This window comes from Phragmites australis, chromosome 3, assembly GCF_958298935.1.
Source record: "Phragmites australis chromosome 3, lpPhrAust1.1, whole genome shotgun sequence".
NCBI lineage: Eukaryota > Viridiplantae > Streptophyta > Magnoliopsida > Poales > Poaceae > Phragmites > Phragmites australis.
This window is the reverse complement of record NC_084923.1, coordinates 46,095,589-46,110,817: the sequence shown is the minus strand read 5'-3', so window position 1 is coordinate 46,110,817 and position 15,229 is coordinate 46,095,589. Positions and strand designations below refer to the sequence as shown.

At 51.1% G+C, this 15,229-nt stretch overlaps 1 protein-coding gene across 1 annotated transcript; it reads left to right on the top strand.

The window, feature by feature from the left end:
* Window positions 1–4,697: 4,697 nt before the first annotated feature.
* LOC133911265 (uncharacterized) lies at window positions 4,698–7,152 on the top strand. The gene has a single exon (XM_062353464.1). It carries the CDS (start codon window positions 5,234–5,236, stop codon window positions 6,005–6,007), a length of 774 nt encoding a protein of 257 aa, XP_062209448.1. The 5' UTR covers window positions 4,698–5,233; the 3' UTR covers window positions 6,008–7,152.
* The last annotated feature ends 8,077 nt before the right edge of the window (window positions 7,153–15,229 follow it).

Here is a 15,229-nt window from a genome sequence, read left to right as displayed (position 1 = left end):
GTCAATCAATCAATTCGACGGTTGGATGTTTTGCTTTTTTATGAGAATTTCTAGAATTTTTCTAGGATTAATGTGGAGGCAAAAAAGAGCCTGCAATTAGTAAATATAAGATAAGATTAGACATAACAAATTTAGACGTGAAACAAAAATATCCGTGCCACGAAGTTGTCGCGTGTGCGGTACATACCCGGGGAGCCCGAACCGCCAAAGGGCAATAGAGCATTGTCACGAACTTGGTTGTACCGACTGACAGATGGGCCCAGCTCTCAGGAGACGGATATAAAAGGGAAGCCGGACCATTGCTCAAGGCATCGATAAACAAACAGGATATTTTTGTTTCGCGTCTAAATTTTTGTTCCGACCACCTCGGCGATGAATGCTCGCCATCATCCGTCGATAGCAAGTTGCCACCACGGTGGTTGACACCACCCTCCGTCAGCACCGTTCCGTTGTTTTAACCACTGGATCAATCATGCCCCGCCGAGCGAGCTTTTGACCACGCCGGGCTAGTCTAATCAGGCCCAAATCATGACGTCATGGAATCTAGCGGCCGGTGTCTTTTTGCCTGATACTAGTATTTTACTGCTGCCGCACTGCACTGGTGTACGGATGCTCCCGTCTTTGTCGATGCATGCAGATGCATTTGCTTCGCCGCTGGTGTGGCACGGCCGGGTGAATGCTTCCTCTTCCGCCCGTGCCGGCGGTGGAAGTAAAGCATGCGGTGCGTACGTCTGTTCCGTGCGTGTTACACAGTACCGGCCGCCGGGTGCTCTTACCATGCACGCCACAGGAGACCCCTTCCTGGTTTCCGTCAGCTCTGGCCTCACGGGCGCCGAGGTAGGTGCCTGCCGCTGCCGGCCATGGAGTGCGTACTCCGGTCACGGGACAAGAGGTTATCATGCAATAGCAAGCCCATGTTCGGGCATGGAGGTGTGCCGCGGGGATTGTTCGCGTCCGCCGCCCACCCCCGCCTACCCAAGATCATATATCGCCGAGTCGGCCCAGTTGCTTTGGCCCACGTAGACAACCCAATTTACCTGTTGCTTCGGCCCACATCAATAGTAGTGAAGATGGCTTTCTTCCAGCGCCAGCACCCCACTCGCTGCCCTCCTCGTCGGCATCGTAGAAGACTGCGGCAAGCTACTTCGACGAGCCTCAAAATGTTCAAGGTAAAACACAAAATTGTTCCAATCAATAAAAACAAGGTAAAATCTAATTTTTCAAGCTTGTATGTGTTTTGCATTCTCGCATGCACACACGCATTATTGTCGTATGTGTATCCATTGTTTCTCGCCCCACGTTCAAAACTCCACACCGCGGTTGGAAATCTACGGCGCATGCTGCCTTTTCAGCACCGTGCGCGTACGCAGGTGCCTCTTTTCCTTACAAGCCCATTTGTCACTGGAATTTGTTGGGTTTTTTTTCCGGTATGCACATACGCAGCACAATTGGTAGCATTTCCCCTTCTCTCTTTATCTCTCTCTCATCAACCACCACAGATCCACCGAGATGCCACCGGAGCTCTCAAGCCTACAATGACGGTATAGTTTAGAAGCATAACAAAAGGTGGAACCTTCGATCCGGAAAGCAAGGTTTTGTATCGGAAGGCAGGACCGGATCGAAAGACCAGCCCAGGCTTCCGAAGAACCATGCCAAGAAGCTAGCGAATAGGGATGACAGCGAGTCAGATCGAATACAGATTTAGTCAAAACTCGTCCGTCACAAAACCCGAAAATCAAAATCTTACCCGTACTCGAATTGTTAATCGGGTTGAAAAGTGGCCTCACGCCCGAACCCGACGGGTACCCATCAAGTCTTATAACAAACACTGAACAGATTTTGTTATGCAGATTAACGCGGCGGCGGAGGGTGTGTGCGCGACGGAGGGACTCGAGCGCCTCGAGGTCGCGGTACCCGTCAAGTCTTATAACAGACACTGAACAGATTGTGTTATGCATATTGACGCGGCGACGGAAAGCGCAGGCGCGACTGAGGGACCCGAGTGCCTCAAGGTCACGGGCGTGGCGGAGGGGCGGGGCAAGGTGGAGCGCTAACTCATACTGTCGCTGGGCCGAGGTAGGACAAGGATAGGCTAGGTTTTCTATGTTGGGCTGCTGGGCTGTAGGCCACTGGGAGATGAGAGAACATGTAACCTTATGTGCCCACGGGTCACTCACGGGGGGAAATCTAAACCCACATGAATTTAGAACTCGAACCCACAGGTCTGATTGTCATCCTAGTAGGAACAAGTTAGCAGAAGAGGCCATTTGAAGGGTCGCATGCTCTGAAGGCCATGCGAAGTACTCCTCGTAGACTCCTTCTTGGAGGGGATCCAACATCGCGTAGGTCCCACTTAGCAGGGTAGACAATAGTGTGACCCGAACTGCGGGTCTCACAACGTAGCCAGTCTGTGGATAGCCACTAGGGTTAGTTAGGCAGATGAATAGGATGCCCTGGTCAATGCTATTGTATGAGGATACCCTAGTAAAGATCCAGAGAGGATGTAGGTGTGGACCTTAAGGTTGTATCTAGGGAAAAATGCAACCCCCTCAAAAAATCACTTGGATTTTGACTCTCCCTCCCAAAAGTTATTTTGTTGCAAATAACTCTCAAAAGTTTGACTTTGTTGAAAAAAATCCTTCAAAAATTCAAAAAAGATAAAAAAAAATCACATTTTTTTTTAAAAAAATAGAGACAATTCTAAGACCTTCAGTGATTTTTTTTTTCAAAAATAATATCATTTGCATCATATTTCCTGGAGAAGAAGTTTGAAAAAAAAAATGTGCAGCTCATTTATAACTCATGTTATTTTAACTTTTCGTTTCTATCATTATTTTTACTACACAAATAATTGTTTAAGTAAACTAATAAAAGTGGTTTCACTAATTTTGGGGGTGTTATGGATTAGTTATGAATTAATCTATCTGTAACATATTTACTCAATCCTGCACGTTACAATAACTATTTCAAGATTTCATGTATTTTTAGAAGATAAAGGATCATGTAAGAAGACTAAAAAATTGGTTTCATGATTTTTGGATTAGTAAATAATTAACTATGCATTTAATTCGAATTAATAAATGAGTTGCACGTTTTTCTTTTTTTTCAAACTTCCTCTCCATAAAATATGATGCAAAGGATATTATTTTTGAAAAACAATTTCACAAAAGGTCTTAGAATTGTCTCTAGTTTTCTTAGAATTATTTGTGATTTTTTAACAAGTTTTTGAATTTTTGGGGTGTTTTTGCCACAAAATCAAACCTTTGAGGGGTTATTTGCAACAAAACAATTTTTGGGGGGAAAATCAAAATCTAAGTGATTTTTGAGGGTTTTTTTTTACATTTTTCCCTTGTATCTAAGGTTGTGATAGGGCATTGGATTCTTATATGCAAGATGCCTAATATAATACATATCGTTTGCACCGTCCAGAATTCGACTTCGAATTCCTGTGTCCCCACTTTACTTGTTTGTCCGTATCCGCAACAAGAAGTTCAAACCTTTAATTCATATATCAAGAAGTTCTCAACTTCTAACTTTCCACTTAATTTCCGTCGAAAATGACTTGCACTTAGAGTTTGAACTTAAAACGTTAATTGAAGATTCATACTTTCAAGATGTAAACTCAAGCTTTCAATCTTGAATTTAGGCATCTAGGATGTTATATGTTTGAACATGTGGCAAGTTGCAACGGTCTGCTCTCTGCTGGGCCGTGGTACGGTAGATCTGATGATCTTTTTTGCCTATCAGTCAGTCAACTCGCGAAAAATTTAAAAAAATCATAAAAACTTGATTTCACCCGGAATCGAACACACAACCTTTTGCTTAAGAGTCAAACATATTATCATTGCACCATATATCCTATATGTTATTAGATATAAATAAATTATATAAGATATTAAAATATAGAAACAGTTAAACGGACATGTGCCGTGCCAGCCCGTCGTGTCGCGGCTCCGGTCCAAGCACAGCTCAAGCCTTCGTACCGTGCCGGTCTGATCTGTTAGCCCCCGTGCCGTGCTGTGTCTAGACCAAGCTGAAATGGCTGTGCCTCGTGCCGGCCCATTTCGCTCGGCCCACCTAGCCACCTTTTAGTGTGGTTTTTGTAAATAACAGAAAATGGACATGGGTTTTCCCTATTGGGAAATAAGATTCACCAATTTCATAAATCTACTTTATTATGAGCTTTTTAACAATTTATATGAGAAAACAAGATTATGAGCTTTTTAACAATTTATATGAGAAAATTGGCAGTACATTTTTTGGGACCCGTAAGCATGCAGAATTGTTTCCAACGAAATAACGGTACACGATGAGGAAATTGTTCATTCACGGGATAACAGACGTCACGATTTGTGTTCAGTGCCTAAAAGATGCAAATTCAGCTGCAAAACAGGTACCCTCGAGTCTACACCTCAACTTGATGCCACGACGCTTGAATCGATCCCTCCACGTCCAATCGGTCCACCGTGCACCGAGTCCATGCACTCTTGTCACCATGTGTTCGTTGAGACACCACATCTAACCCCGCATGCAACGACTCCCCTCGGTCATTCGAATAGGGTTTCGCTCCGCTCCGTGCCGTGTCCGTCTCCTTTCCCGGCGGTGCGTCTACCATCCAGACTCAGATCAGGGTAAACCACACCGATCCATCCTCCACCGTATCAGCCTCGCGCGCCAGCATGGCCACCACCTCGTGCTGGAGCACCTCGTGGATCTGGAAGTGCCTCCCGTGGGGCTTCAGCAGGAGTGGGCGATCGTCGTGTGCCAGAGCAAGAAGGCCTACGGCTGCGGAGAGCACGGCCAGAAGGTGGTGAAGGGCCTCACTCTCTACGCCCGCCTCGTTAGCTCCCCGGGTCTCACCTCCGCCTTGTACATCCAAGCGAACGACGACGCGCTTCGAGGAATCCAAGCGGAGTTCGGCGAGGGCATCTCATCAAGTTCGGCGACGACCGCATGTTCCGTGCCAATGCCTGCGTCGCGGCAGCGGACGAGCGCTTCATCTTCCTCGACTTGCTCTTTCGCCTCAGGGACCATGACGATTGCCAGTACTACCTGATCTACGACTCCACCGCCGCGTCGCTTTCCATGATCCCCTTCCTTCCGGAGGAGTGTCCGATCGCTTACACGCCGACGCCCCTCCACGTGCCCCGCGGCGGCGGTTACGAACTGGTCCTCTTGGCTCGAGCTCGCAAGTCGGTGCCTCCGCCGCCGGGAAGATGGGACCTGCGCTACGATGACGTTCTCTGAGTGTGGACACCGGCTGCAACCGCGGAGGAGCCGGCGTGTCGCGACGGCATCCACCCATGGCAGAAGCGGGGGGCAGTGGCGCTTCCCGAAAGAGATCCATGAGCCCTTCGCCGCGGACGTGATGTTCTCGTTCGAAGGCAAGACTTTCTGGGTCGATCTCTTGCAGGGCCTCGTGTACTGCGATTGGCCCACCGCCGACGGGGGCTCCGTCGTGGACTTCGGCTTCATCGACCTGCCCCCGGGGTGCCCTCCTGACCCGAGGTGGACGACACCCAAGTTCGATCCGGAACTTTTGTTTTCGATGACCAGGGACCGGACCATGGGCTGCGTCGCGGGCTCCATCAGGTTCGTCTGCATCGACCGCTCCAGACGACGTGGCGGCGTGAATGTGTCCGTGTGGACTCTGGACCTGGCAACCCAGCTGTGGACGAAAGACAAGGAGTTCCGCGCCAAAGAGCTCTGGAGCCAGTGGAGCTTCCAGAGGGAGGGGTTGCCGGAGATGGAGCCCAGGTTCCCCGTCCTCATGGCGGATGGTACCCTCTGCCTCTTGTTGCGTAACAAGCCCAAGAGAATGGAGGATCCCACGGAGGATTACATCTGCAACCTCGACTTGGGCAGGATGTGTGTCCTGTGGTCCGGACGCCTCCGCCAGTACCATACCGATGCTCATCCTGTCATCTTGCCTTTCAATTTCTTTGGGAAGCTCTATCCTCTCGTTCCACGCAAGAGAGAGCTGAGGGGCATCTTCACGCAGAAATGACTGACTGGAGCCGGGTAGTTACACTGCTTATACTTCCTTAATTTGTGAATTACTAACCTTATCTTGTTTACAATTCTAAGTTTTTAATTTGTTTTTGTTCGGCAACAAGGGAGGGATTGGAGTCAGGGGCCTCCTACTGGATCTGGACGTACTTTTTGCCTGGTTACTTGTTAGGGATCATGTTCCAAGTGCCAAAGATTGCCTCTAGGGTTTCTTTTGCTTCTGCCGTCAATGTTACGACTCCAATTTATCATCACCTATCTGTGCTTGTCATTTGATCTTGATGCACTTGTGAAACATGAATTTAGCTGCTTGTTTATCAATTCCTAGTCTCTGTGTCGTACTAATAGTTCTGTCGTAAAAAACCAAGTGTTATGTGGGGCGATGTCTCCCGATTAATCTATTACTATGCGCCTTGCCTGATGATATCATTATTTCTTGTCTCAGGATGTATCTTTTATTTGCATTGCCTGATGTTTGTACTGCGCACGTTGGCATAATCGCTGAAGCATGCTGTTTTCCCCGTATTCAGTTCGTGTTTCTAATGCATCCTTGAGTTCCCTTATTTCTGTTTCTGTCAAAGATGCTAGACATTTTAGTTATAGGTAAACTATTGCGCTGAGTCACAATGGACTTCCTGGAAAGTTGGACCTATGCCATTAGCAATTTAATCTGAAGTTTTTATTGTGATTCGGCCTATAATTCTCATGTTTGTACTGTGCACATTGGCATAAGCCAAGAAGCATGCTGTTTTTACAGATTCAGTTGGTGTTTCTAATGCATCGTTGAGTCTATAAATGTCTCTTTCTGTCGAAGATGCTAGACACTTCTGTTATTGGCAAACAGTTTGTGGCTTTTGATTTTGAGTCTCTCAATGTCCGCTTTTGTTTTGCAGTACCGCTGAAAAACCAGAGCTCAAAAGGATCACGAGGATGGGAGCATGGATCGAGAACATTTCCTTGAAACTGTTTTTTGGCTTAGTACTATCTTAATCATACCATGTAATGAATTATTTGCTTGAAATGCACCAAGTCGGTGAATGCTGGTGGGCACCTCTGTGGTCTTGCTTGAGCATGTAGAACCGCTACGATCAGACAACTATTGCATTGCTATCGTGCTGTTTTGGAATTTTCAGCTGAAAGGCTGCTCCCCGTTGCGATGATGTTTTGTTTACCGCCTCACCTATGTTGATGTAGTCCCGCGTCTCTGCTGTGCTTTGGTTTGTCCGATTGTTTTTTCCCCTTTTCATTATGATCTACATGTCGCAGTTGTATAAACTTACGCTTAATAATGGTGGCTATGTCCGTACGCTACTGCCCGGTGTGACGGTGGAAGGTTGCAAATCACTGCCTTTTTTGTGTGTCTATATCTCTGTTTTGAGTGAAATTTTTTGGGACGACAGGATCCGGGTCGTTTTGGGGAAAAAGCTCTCGTCCTCCCAAGATAATTTTTTGTGTGTTGAGCAAATCACTGCTGTTTTGGGCTTGTCCAGAGTTTTATTGGGCCAGGCCCATACAGGAGTAGCGGTTTGTGTTATCCTGGTGGCCTTGTGGGCGCTACTATCTCCAACGCCGACACCTGCTTCTGCTTGCCCGGCCACCTGCTTCTGCTTGCCCGGCCTTGACGTCCTCCACGCCCAGGGCCCAGGAGCTAGCAGCTACCACTTGCGTCTTGCGCCATCAATCTTGCTCGCATCGCCGGTAGCCTTGCACGGTGGCACAGATTCATATGCGGTGCTCGGTTTATTTAGCAGCCGGCTTTGGTGCTGGCTCATGTCTGCGCTATCATGTACAGCGTTGGCTTGCTGCATGTTGGGAGAAATATCTTAATCTGTAGGTATCGCGAAAAGGTTGTCAACAAGAGTTTCGTCGGAACTCTTGGGTTTCAAATCCACAGAAGAAAGCTCAGTTTCCGGAGGCTGTGAGCCCCTCCGACTATTATCCCCAAGGCGGGAGAAGAATACGTCCTCAGGGGGGTGGAGGTCATCTCTAAAGATCCTCAGCACTTTCGGCGCCACAGTCTCCAGGAGCCTAGCCTTTCTGAGCTCTAGTCTCCTGCAGCCACAGCCCCCCGAAGCCCCATCTCACGAAGCCATAGTCTCCCGGAGCCCCGTCTTCCGAAGCCCTGTCTCTAAAGACCCTCAGCACTCCCAAAGCCACAGTCTCCCGAGGCCCAGTCTCCCGTAGACATCGTCTCCCAGAGCCACAACACTTCCGGAGCCCCAGTCTCTCGGAGCCCTCAACGCCCCCCAAGTCATAACCTCTTGGAGCTCCGATTTCACAAAGCCCCATCTCACAGAGCCATAGACTCCTAGAGCCCAAGTCTCTCGGAGACCTAGTCTCTTGAATCCCGTCTCCTGGAGCCCCAGCCTCTCGGAGCCCAGCCTCCCGGAGCCCCGTCTCTACAGACCCTCAGCACTCCTGGAGCTACAGTCTCCCAGAGCCCTCGACACCCCTGAAATCACAGCCTCCCAGAGCCCTCAACACCCCCAAAACCACAGCCTCCCGGAGCCCCATCTCCCGGAGCCATGGCCTCACGGATCCCCAGTCTCCTGGATCCGCGTCTCTCGGAGCCTGGGCAGGCTCCTCGGAACCCGGAGGGAGGGGCCATCTAATCTTAATGAAAGATCAATTAGATGGGGCTCACTAAATGTCTTTCTCCGGTAAGAAAATGACCCATATTTAATGCAACACAAGTAGAGACCATCCTGACATCTCTAGTGCAAGTGAAGGCCATCTTGACATCTTGGCAATACGGAGCCGCAATAGGCAACCGGTTGTGCACCATGCCCTTACCGCTCGTACCACTGTGTCACCATAGTAGAAAATATCTTCTGATTAAGAGTAAGTACATTCTACCTAGACCCAGGCGACATAGCGATATTTGCACCGCCATCTTTGTAAGGACATACTTGTACATTTCACACCTTGCCAACGCTATAAATACAAACCCTTGGCCCTCAGACCAGGGGGACCCATCCTTCTTTATCATCACATATCTAGTGTTCCTCCCTCTCCACTTCTTCTCCAAGCTTGACCACACTCCTATGAGTGTACTCTCGCCGCACTTGTTGGTGCAAGATATATTCTTACACCAATAGTGCGCCGTCCATAGGGATCTGAACATAGAAATACAAGGGGAGGTAGGACGCCAACGAAGACCACTAAAACGCTGGTGCAAGCAGACGCTTTATCGCCACACTCATGCAAGAATATGCATGGCAGCTGCAATCGGGCACTCTATGTGCCCTCGCCTGCTTTGTAGCTAGGCAGAACGGCCGCCCTTCGGCCAACGTCGACCCGATAGCCTAGGTTGGCACGGAAGCCCAAATCGATGTACAAGCTTTTCAGCAGTGGCATGGTGAGGACCTCACCGAACCCCAGGAGGTTGCGACTAAGGCCGCTACAAAACAGGCTGCCCTCCGGTGGTTCTAGGCGTTGGAGCCCAAGGGCACCCATGCCTGGGTCTAGCCCCTAGATCCCTCCTACGACGACGTACGCGGCACTTCCGTCGAGCCAATGTCCTCTGAGAGCTAGGTCATCCAGCAGCCTTCTCATCCCCCATGGGTGGAAGGAAGTTCAAGGGGACCAAAGGCTCCGGTGCGGGCAAATCCCACTGGCACTAGGGGCGCCGACCACATGCTCCGATACTATCAAATGAATAACATTGCATCTTGCACGGGGCCGGACATGGTCACAATACCGGTCACTGCGCTACCCTTGTAACCTTCCGGAGGAATACCTCGGGAGGAGGACATGACGCCTAGCGGAAGGAAAGGCTGGCAACAGGCGACCTAAGGGTCATGAGGCTGTAGCGGGCCTCCAGGCCAGAGGCTGAATCTTACCTAACTGAAACCTCGACTGACCTCACCGGACAGTTGCAACGTTTGGGAGGCTAGCTGTCCCGAAGGAGTGCCGGATTCTGGAAATAGGGCTCTGGATATTCCAGACTCCCGGGTAGCCCGGACCTTTCGACAAACAACCCCGGCCACGGCACCAACCCTTCCATTCCCTTTAGGCTACGAAGGTCCCCTGGCCGCTGACCTTGCGGTGGAGGCTCCATTTTGGCAAAGGTACGCTCGTTTACAGTCACCTAGCAATAGCTTATCCAGCTAGGTTATATGACAAAGTCGGCATACATTGGGAACAGCTAGCCTAGCCTATTAGAAAGTCGCTGCTACCGATAACTAATAGGCAGCAACAGGGCACTATAAAACCTAGGTCGCACCCATGCCCGGTAGTAGGTAGCTTTTACTCAAATTTGTTATCACTGTTCAACAGTAAAGTATGAAACTTAGCTTAAACAGTTTTTTCCTCCCTGAAAACACCATCCAGCATGCAACAGGAAAAAACATCTCCAGCAGGTCGACAGTGTAAGCCTCGACGCCGAAGGTGCAAAACCTTAAGTCTAAGGTTACATCTCAATCCAGCAATAGGTAGTAAGTCATGCCTTAGTTCGACACGTGCTAAAGAGTAGTTGTTTGACATAGTTACAACTTATGCTACCAATTGATTAGTTGCCAATACAAGTAGGGTACCAGACCTAGCTTAGGTCGCCCCTCTACCCGAACGGTAGACGGTAGAATTTAAAACATACCTCTACACCTAAAAGCGTTGTCTAGGTAGGAAACATGGTCTCTTGAGCAATGCTACATGCCTGGAGAGAAGCGGACCTGTCGGAGGATGAATTCCTCAAGCGAGGATCCGGAGAGACCCCCTTTGAGATTCGGTCGGGGGGGGGGGGTAATTCTGAATCTACCTCGTACGTGAATCTAATGCGAGTATGAGAGATGTAGATGGACGGATGATCGGCTGCTAGTGGGAGTAAATGCTCGAGGGATTTAGACAGGTTCAGGCCGCACAGGGCGTAACACCCTACTCCTGTGTGTATGCTATTAATGCTCTGGGAATGCCTTTCTCTGGATCTCTTGTGTTACACGATTTTTTGTCTAAGTCTAGAGCTTCGGTCTTCAAGTGCCGACCTCTAACTGTGTGCTAGAGCTTCTTCTTCTTCGATCCGTCAAAGCTTGTACTTCAGCTTGTCCGAGCTTCTCTGAGCCTTTCCAACTTCTAAAAACTTTTTTTCACCTTCTAAAACCTGTCTGAACCTGTTCTTCTCCGGGGTGCACCCCCCCCTTTTATCCTGTCGGGGGAGGCTTGGCGTGCCTAGAAAGGAGGGCACGAGTCACCATGAGCCATAAATGGAAAGCAAACATCATGGGGCTGCTGTTTGATGTTACAGGAGGTTGAAAATGCGCTCTTGGCCGGTCTTGTCGCCCATTATGCCACCTTTTAGCGGGTGCAGCAAGGAGGCCTACCGGGCAGCCGCCGAGCAACCCCGCGTGCCCACCCGGTTAGAGCAGGTCTGACACAGCAGGGCGGCAGGCGATATGTCTCGAGCCCGGCGACAATATCTCCAAGCCGCGCAGGGTGACGTGCGATGGGACCTGTCGCATTAAATGTCCCCACGCCTCCCTGTCAGGCGGTGGCAGGAACTGACAACAAGCGTGGGGGGGGGGAGTGGTTGGAAGTGACAGGCAACGCTCCCTCTTAAATGCAGCATCAGGCCTCTCACCAATTGACACTTCACCGCTGAGCCCTTGTGGGGTCCACCGGCAAGGGGCTTCTCAGATCCTCGGGGAACTTTGGGTGCTCGGGGACTACTGTTCATAGCCTCGAGCGCCCTCTCCCGGATATGTCTCTTCTCGCTCATCGGGGAACTCCGGGTACTCGGGAGCCACTGTTCATGGCCCCGAGCACCCCTCCCGGAATTGGCTCTTCTCGGGTGCTCAGGGAACTACGAGTACTCGGGAACCACTGTTTATGGCCCCGAGCACCCCTCCCGGAACTGTCTTCTCGGGTCCTCGGGGAACTCGGGTACCCGGGGACCACTGTTCATGGCCCCGAGCACTCCTCCTGGAACTGGGTCATCTTGGGCCTCGGGGAGATAGTCTCCGAGGGAAGGCGCCACGTGGCATTCTGCTGTCCTGGCCTCGGGATGCGGGGACCCCTGGTTCCCATGTCACCGATAGGACCCCTTTCGGTATTGCTACATGCCGGAGTGATGTGAACCCCCTCTGGCATATTTTTATACCAGGGTGACACAGCCTCTCCGGCATATTTTTATGCCAGGGTGGCACGACCTCTCCAGCATTGCTATATGCGTGGAGAGGAGCGGACCCCTTCTGACATTGCTACACGCCGGAGTGATGTGAACCCCCTCCGACATATTTTTATGCTGGGGTGACATGACCTCTCCAGCATTACTACATACCTGGAGAGGAGCGGACCCCTTCCGGCATTACTACATGCCGGAGTGGTGTGGACCCCCTCTGGCATATTTTTATACCAGGGTGACACAGCCTCTCCAGCATTGCTACATGCCTAGAGAGAAGCGGACCCCTTCCGCCATTGCTACATGTCACAGTGGTGTCGACCCCCTCCGTCATATCTTTAGGCCGGGGTGACACGACTCGATGACCATCGCGAGACTCCAGATGGCCCCGCCTCCAAATCCTCACCACGACTAAGGGCGAAGGGGGTCGCTGACTGTCCCCCTCGGCCCAGTGGTCAGCTTCACCTCCGGTAAACCGTCGCGAGACTCCGGATGGCCCCACCTCCAAAGCCTCGCCATGGCTAAAAGCCAAGAGGGTCGCAGACAGCCTGCCTTGACACAGTGGTCGGATTCACCTCCAGAAAACCGCCGCGAGACTCAGGATGGCCTTGCCTCCGAAGCCTCTCCACGGCTAAAGACCAAGGGTGTTGCAGACAGCTTCCCTTGGCTCAGTGGTCAGCTCCACCTATGGCAAGCCATTGCGAGACTCCGGATGGCCTCGCCTCCAAAGCCTCACCACTGCTAAAGGACAAGGGGTCGCAGATAGCCTCCCTCGGCACAATGGTCGGCTCCATCTCCGGCAAACCGTCACGAGACTCCGGATGGCCCCACCTCCAAAGCTTCGCCACGGCTAAAGTCCAAGAGGGTCGTAGACAGCCTCCCTCGGCCCACTGGTCGGCTTCACCTTCAGAAAAAGCATCGCGAGTCTCTGGATGGCCTCGCCTTTGAAGCCTCTCCACGGCTAAAGGCTAAGGGTGTCGCAGACAACCTCCCTTGGCCCAGTGGTCAGCTCCACCTCTGGCAAACCATCACGAGACTTTGTAAAAAGTCGAAGGGGTCGCAGACTGCCTCCCTCGGCTCACTGATCGGCTTCACCTTCGGCAACCGCCGCGGAACTCTAGATGCCCTTACCTCTGGAGCCTCACCACGGCCAAAGACCAAGGGGGTCACAGAATGCCTCCCTTGACCCACTCCTGGACTTCACCACCAGGCTCCGGACGGATTGCTTCGAGTCGGAAATTCGAAACAAATTTGGAACAGATTCTGTACCCGCCTGAGATAGAATAGAGAGCTCGCTGCTTCGGCTGCCAAAACAATGCGGCGGGCGAAGAGGCCAGGGAAGGCACCACTTGGGGGAATCAAAGGCATATAAATGTGTCTGGCCACCTATTCGGAGGATCACCCACATTCCAATCCATGAAAGACAATAAGCAGTTCTAGGGATTTATCTTCATTACTGATAACTTGCACATCCAAAAGATGTTTGCAAAGGAGGCATTGACAAACGAAAAATAGACCCAAAGGATGTTTCAATGGAGGCATTGACAAGCCGGAGGATGAGGAAGAGGACGGAGGAGGCTCCACCATGACTCCGTTTCCCTCCTCCTCAACCTTTTCATTCTTCGCCTCTACCCTCTCCTCCGAAGTAATCTCTCTCTCCGTGGAATCCCAGTAGACCTCCTATTCATCATTAGAGATGATGGTGGTCTCGACTGGAGCAACCGATTGAACCGGTGACCGAGACGTTGCAATGGGTGATGGCCCCCTCTGCAAGGAGGGGGCACAATGATCGCCGACTCCAACCCCGCAAACATCGGCACCAACCTTGCCAGCATGACCACAGAGTCGCTTGCACCTGGAGGTCCCACCACAGGCGGGGCTGGCACGGGCACTAAAGGTGACCTTGCCATCGAGAACATTGACATCTCTGACAATGAGGGGGAAGACGCCATACTCTAGAAAACCAAGGACAAGCACTCCCCTACTCAAGCCGCGAAGGATCAACTGGGTGAACCCTTATTTTTTAGCCAAACCAAATGGTTGCGGACCCCTAAGGAAGAAAGTGGAATCACCAGAGGTGTCGTTTTGCGGCAATGCCAATTACTCCCCTGAGGGGCCTGTGGCCACGCCCCGGCTAATTCCAGGCCATGTGGCATCATCTTGCGGTGGCACTCGGGCTTTTGCGCATAAGTCTCATCCCATTTATGAGACGAGCATCTTTCGGCGCATGCAAGAGTCATGGGTGCAGAGCTGCAAGCAAGACTATGCATGTCCCTGTCAGGCGCACCACCATTAACTAAAGGGCTTGTGACCGCACCCCGGCAGACTCATGCCCACATGGAGACACCCTTCCCACGCACACATCTCGTCGCGTTCATAAGCCGAGCCCCTTAAGGCTCATGCAAAATTCATGAGCGCAAGGCCCCAAGCGAGACTGCGCATGACCTAGTCAGACACACTGCCGTTTCCACGCGCCATCGGTACTTACGTCGAGGACAAAGAAAAAATATTGCCTCCATGCACGACCCCCGCTACAACGACTCAAGTGGCTAGAAGTATTACCATCAGAAAAGCTGAAGGGCTCATTTCGGCCACTGCACGAACTCCTAAACATAGTGCCTCTCCCAGCATCGCAACGGTCTTCGGCTTCAGCACCACCTACACCATCGAGCCTCTTCGTCCCCATCAGGCTCCGACATTGTCGCTCACAGTTATTACCAAAAGACTCCTATACGGATAGAGGCTATGACATGAGATATCTAGACTATAGGGCCGAGATAGAATTAATTCCTTCTACATCCGCTCACCCCCTCCTTACCTCGGGTCAACGAATGATGGGGTACTGTTAGGGGGAATACCCTAGCTCGTAGACATCACTAAAAGATCGCCCCCGAGAGCTCTGTTGGAACTCTTGGGTTTCAAATCCACAGAAGAAAGTCGTGGGCCCCTCCGGCTACTATCCCCAAGGCGGGAGAAGAAGCCATCCTCAGGGGGAGGGTGAGGGACTCAGCACTTTCAGAGCCACAGTCTCCTGGAGCCCAGCCTCTCGGAGCCTCAGTCTCCCAGAGCCCCGTCTTCTGGAGCCACAGCCCCCCCCCCCCGGAGCCC